The 5,419-nt window shown below is 53.8% G+C and overlaps 1 protein-coding gene across 1 annotated transcript in view; it reads right to left on the bottom strand.

Moving 5' to 3' along the window:
• Positions 1–5,419, bottom strand: part of tmem94 (transmembrane protein 94) — a 26,095-nt gene that overhangs the window by 5,682 nt on the left and 14,994 nt on the right. The window contains exons 13-20 of the mRNA XM_015379297.1: positions 4,291–4,464; positions 3,685–3,900; positions 3,216–3,528; positions 2,263–2,436; positions 2,090–2,192; positions 1,806–2,014; positions 1,540–1,721; positions 269–401 (exon numbers count right to left, since the gene is read on the bottom strand). Coding sequence (XP_015234783.1) covers positions 269–401; positions 1,540–1,721; positions 1,806–2,014; positions 2,090–2,192; positions 2,263–2,436; positions 3,216–3,528; positions 3,685–3,900; positions 4,291–4,464 — 1,504 coding nt within the window. The remainder of the gene's footprint in view (positions 1–268; positions 402–1,539; positions 1,722–1,805; positions 2,015–2,089; positions 2,193–2,262; positions 2,437–3,215; positions 3,529–3,684; positions 3,901–4,290; positions 4,465–5,419) is intronic.

The raw sequence follows: 5,419 nt of genomic DNA, 5'->3' as shown, positions 1-5,419 counted from the left end.
AGGCTCTACTGCCGAGGGCTAGCTTAGTTAGACCTCAGGCTCTACTGCCCAGGGCTAGCTTAGTTAGACCTCAGGCTCTACTGCAGACCCCCAGGCAGAGTCTGGCTGATTGAAAGCAGAGCAGGTGAGCAGCACCAAAGGTCAGAGACCTGGACAGATCTCTGCTTCAGCACCTCTTCCCGTTACCTGTTCAACCCGGAGAACCTAGACAAAGCAGAGCAACCAGGGAAAGGAGGCTATAGACCATGATGCATCTGTGAGTACCTACCGTGGTGGAGGTCTTCATGCAGCGAGCCGTGGCTGGGGCTGGAAGCAGCTCCCTCACATGGGCCGTCTCCATTTGGAGTCAGAGAGATGTGGCAGTTCCAGCCTGTCTCCAGACCCATCTTCTCTGCAAACACCTACAAGAGCCGCATCGTCAGCAGGTTCTGATCTGAAACAGAACCCAGGAGGGCTAGTTCCCCCTGAGGCTCCCCCTGTGGTTCTCCCTGTGGTTCCCCCTGTGGTTCTCCCTGTGGTTCCCCCTGAGGTTCTCCCTGTGGTTCCTCCTGTGGTTCTCCCTATGGTTCTCCCTGTGGTTCTCTCTATGGTTCTCCCTGTGGTTCTTCTTATGGTTCACCCTGAGATTCTCCCTATGGTTCCCCTTGAGGTTCTTTCTGTGGTTCTCCCTGAGGTTCCCCCTGAGGTTCTCCCTGAAGTTCCCCGAGGTTCTACCTGAAGTTCCCCCTGAGGTTCTCCCTGAAGTTCCCCGAGGTTCTACCTGAAGTTCCCCCTGAGGTTCTACCTGAAGTTCTCCCTGTGGTTCTACCTGAGGTTCTCCCTGTGGTTCTACTTGAGGTTCTCCCTGTGGTGCCCCCTGGGGTTATTCCTGAGGTTCCCCCTGTGGATCTCCCTATGGTTCCCCCAGTGGTTCTGCCTGTGGTTCTCCCTAAGGTTCCCCCTGAGATTCTCCCCTGTGGTTCCCCCCTGTGGTTCCCCCAGTGGTTCTCCCTGAGGATCTCCCATGTGGTTCTCCCCTGAGGTCCCCCCAGTGGTTCTGTCCCTGTCATTGTTGGTTCTGGTTGAATCTGTTTCGTCTCTTGTTGAACAGAAACTCTGCTGTTCTGGTTGGGTCATATCTGATGGGTCTTGTGACCCAGAGCTAAGCTAACTAAGCCAATGGTTGCTCTGAAATTTAGCTGAACAAAAACGTTTTTGGTTTTCTGATGGAGGATTGATTCTAGCTGAGCAGGGCCCAGCCCAAAGTTGAGAAGCAGAACCAAGTTAATTTAGCCACAGGTTAGCGCTGCCTGTGGCCAGTAAGGGAGCTAAACCTGGAACGTCTAGCCCTGGTGTCCCCTAGTGGGCGGTGGAGTTTCTGTTTTTTTTTTTTATTTCAGCTGCCATTTAAAAAGTTCTAAAAACACAGATGGGTCGGGTCAGGACCGGATCTTGAAGATCCTTTGCTTGTTGGATCCAATGGCTTCTATGGCGCCGTCTGCTGACATTCCAGGTCAGCAGTCAGACCCCGCGGTCCATGCCAACCTCAGAACCGCTCACCTTGCTGCGGAGCTCATCCTCCATGGAGAAATAAACGAAGCGAATGCAGGCGGTGACCAAGGCATCGATGAGGCGGACCGTGTCCAGCTTGGCCTGGAACTGAGACGACACCATCCCCATGAAGATCTGACCGCTCAGCGCCTGAACGCAGTCCTCCCGCTCCACGCCCTCTCCGATCCCCTCTGCGTGACCCAGAAACAGACCCAGACAGAATTCGTTAGCAGCGTTTAACAGTCGTTGGGCTGCTCCTGGTGCGCCGCCCTCACCATCTGAGCTCCAGCTGTTCCTCAACAGGCTGTGTTTGATGGGCGTGGTGGAGGGCAGCTCCACCCCAGAGAACAGGCAGGGGCCCGAGGCCAGCTGCACACATTTCCCATCCAGCTGGCTGGACAGCGACACCTGCATGGGTTTGTAGGCGAAGGCGGAGCAGTAACCGGACAGCACGGCCCGCTGGTAGAAGTCCAGAACCTTTTTCCTGGAACACAGAGCAAAAAATGGGTCGGAGGTTCAGATCAACCTGACCATGGAGCCCAAAGGTCCACTATCAGACCTGTCCGAGCCCGAGAGAGGGTAGATATCCGTCCCATCCCAGAAGTCTGTGCAGGCCTCCAGGATGAGGTCGGCCGAACCGTGGGACAACATCTGGACACTATCTGCAGAAAGACAGGACGGGTTGGCATGGAAACCGCTTCTTTCTATCAGCAGGGCGCTGAAGGGACTTACTGGAGGATGAGTCTCTCACACACAGAGACATGAGGTGGGAGATGGGGGGCTGGCGTTTGGTGAAGTAGGGGAGGCGGCGGGAGGCCAGCTCCTTGGTGGTCTCTCTGGATGGCAGCTGGTAGAGGGTCAGGTGGTTCTCCTGCTGGAACAGCTCCCTGGCTCCAGGAGTGAACCCTGGAGGAGAAGCAGAAAAGCTGTGAGGAGGAGGTTTATCAGACACTAAAAACAGCCATAAAATGGGTCAGAACCAGAGTCCTAAAACTAGGAAAGGAGCGGCTCCCAGTTCCTTCCTGATCTGAGGGACGACTGGACCTGCTGCCTTGCTCTGATCTCCTGCCTCCGGTGTCTAGTTTTGGAGCTATCAACCTGAGCGCCAACAAACCCATCTTTTCTGTGTGCTTAGCTCCATCTCTGACACCAACAGACCACCAGCTGATCAAAGGCTGGATGGTTTTATCCTGGCAGTAACCGTGGCAAACCCTCCTAACAGCAGAAAAACAACACCAGGCTCTGACAAAATGGTCCTAAATGTTCTATATTAATATATAGAACATGTTCCACCTTTCACCATTTGGCAGTTTAGATATTTCTATGTCTGCTTCTGTCTCCTTGAACTCCAGTCAGCCTCGGCAGATGGCCGCTCACACTGAGCCTGGTTCTCCTGGAGGTTTGTTCCTGTTCAAAGGTAGTTTTTCCTCTCCACTGTCGCTACAAGCATGCTTAGTGTGAGGAATTGCTGAAGAGTCAATGAGTCGATGCAATCAACTATATATTTATATAGAGTTTAGAATGTTTAGTATTAAAATCGGATGTTTGTTGCTCTGTGCTTGGCTGGTTGCTAGGAGTTGTAGAGACGGAGCCGACCCGCACGGCAGAGCAGTTGTGAGCGCGGTGCTCAGACTAAAACAGAAATGACGTCTATGAATGAAAGAAAGGCTGCCTGCCGGCGTCACCTATGAGCCTGGAGAGCTCGCAGAGGCCCCAGGGGACGTAGACAGGAAGCACGGAGCCGTGGCTCTCCTGCAGCGCTAGGTTGGACAGGTGGTCAGAGAAGCGGCACAGCTGCTGTGTCACCGCCGCATTGCACAGGTTCAGCATGATGTTGAGGCCCAGCGGCTTGAGGGAGGGCAGGTGGCACTGCCAGGAGAGATCGTCGAACTGGATGCTGGTCGGGTTCTGCTGGTCCTGAGACAGACTCAGCATCTCCAGGTGGTAGTCGCACACAAAGTCCTCTGCCTCTGCTTCTGGGCAGCCCACAGCAAAGTCCTGGAAAACAAAGACAGATGAGAACCTGTATGGCAGCTGGAACGCTCCCCTAAATGTTTACAGTCAGCAGAAGGTTTACATCTGACGGACCAGAACCTTCCAGCTCTACTGGTTCCCCCTGAAGGTCCAACTGGCAGCAGAAACATGTGCCGATACCTGCTCATTCTCGCCTCCCTCCGTGTCATGGCTGAAGCTCACGTTGGATCCAGAGTGGTGCTTGGTCCGACACTGAGCGGGCTGATGGGGCCGTCGGAGCTGGACCGCTTCAGGGGCGCAAGGCGGGTTGTGAGCCGCCTCACTGGGCTCGGATGCTCCGTCCTGCTGGGCAGCGGGCGTCTCCGATGGACAGAGGAGAGTCTCTGCTTCCTGAGGCTGTGGGAGAGACCAGATCATTGGTGGCCTGTCTCACCATGATTCACCATGAACCAAGCAGAACCAGGCAGGAACCAAGCAGAACCAGGCAGGGACAGAGCAGAACCAGGCAGGGACAGAGCAGAACCAGGCAGAAACAGAGCAGAACCAGGCAGGAACAGAGCAGAACCAGGCAGGAACAGAGCAGAACCAGGCAGGAACAGCGCAGAACCAGGCAGGAACAGCGCAGAACCAGGCAGGAACAGAGCAGAACCAGGCAGGAACAGCGCAGAACCAGGCAGGAACAGCGCAGAACCAGGCAGGAACAGCGCAGAACCAGGCAGGAACAGAGCAGGGCAGGGTTGTTAGAAATGAAAGCCTTCCTGATTAAGACGCCACAGACTGCTTCACCTCGTCCCTGTCGTCCTCCATCTCCAGGCGGCAGTAGGAGTTCATGGAGAGGTCATCTCGGAGGTCTTCCTGGCTGTTGTGAGGCGGTTCCACCCTCCCACTGAAGAACAGCACCGTCTCTGGACTCGGGTTTGGCCATGACAGAATCCCCTGCTTGTCCACGCAGCACAGCACCTGCAGAACACAGAGAGCCAAGGGTCACAGGTCGCCATGGAAACAGGCCCCAGGGATTATATTTTTGGTGGTTCCTCCTTAGAACACAGAGAGATAAGGGCGTCCCTAGGCCTCAGCAGCTCTCCAGGGAGGGTCCCCAGACCATGACACTTCCACCTCCATGCTTCAGCTGAACTGAAGCGGAGAGAAGGTTCCAGTTAGTGAAGGACATCACCGCAGATGTCCTGAATGGGTACCATGGTAACCGCAGCCAAGAGAGCACAGAAGCCCAGCGTTTAACAGAGGTGTGGGAGAGGAGCAGGAGGAGAGTAGGTTCAGATTAACGAGGTCGTCAGATTATGGACTGAACTGTGCCGTCTCGGGTCGGTCCCAGGTCAGCGTACAGGGCCCGTCCTGGGTCAGCATCCCGGGGCCGTCCCGGGTTCCTCTCTGATTTGGTATTAAATACTGACAGGGTCATGATAGTGGGAGATTTTAACATCCATGCTGACATTGAAGGTGATGGGTGATGGGTTAAGTGATGGGTTAAGAGCAGCCTTTAATGCTATCTATTGGCTTTGTTCAAAATGTGAATAGTCCCACACATTCTCATCTTCATACTTTGGATCTTGTGCTGACATATGGCATAGAATGTGAAGAAATAACACTATTTCCTCACAACCCTGTCCTCTCTGACCAGTTTTCAATAACTTTCAGGATTACTTTAACAGAGTTCTCCTCCCCTAAAAGAAGCTTTTAGCTGATCATTATCAGATAATGCAGTTATAAATTAAAAAGAATCTGTTTCACTTTCTCTCTCCTCTGTGTCGCTGAGCCGTGCTGCAAAAAGCTTAGTTTATTCCCCTTCACAGGTTGATGAATTTGTTGATGGGGTCGCTAGTTCTCTGCGTACTGCCTTAGACAACGCAGCTCCTTTGAAAATGAAAACCGTTAAAAATAGAAAGCTGGCTCCTTG

This window comes from Cyprinodon variegatus, unplaced genomic scaffold (genome assembly GCF_000732505.1).
Source record: "Cyprinodon variegatus isolate N-32 unplaced genomic scaffold, C_variegatus-1.0 Scaffold189, whole genome shotgun sequence".
Classification (NCBI taxonomy): domain Eukaryota; kingdom Metazoa; phylum Chordata; class Actinopteri; order Cyprinodontiformes; family Cyprinodontidae; genus Cyprinodon; species Cyprinodon variegatus.
Note: the sequence above shows the minus strand (reverse complement) of the source record. Positions and strands in the feature narration are given on the sequence as shown.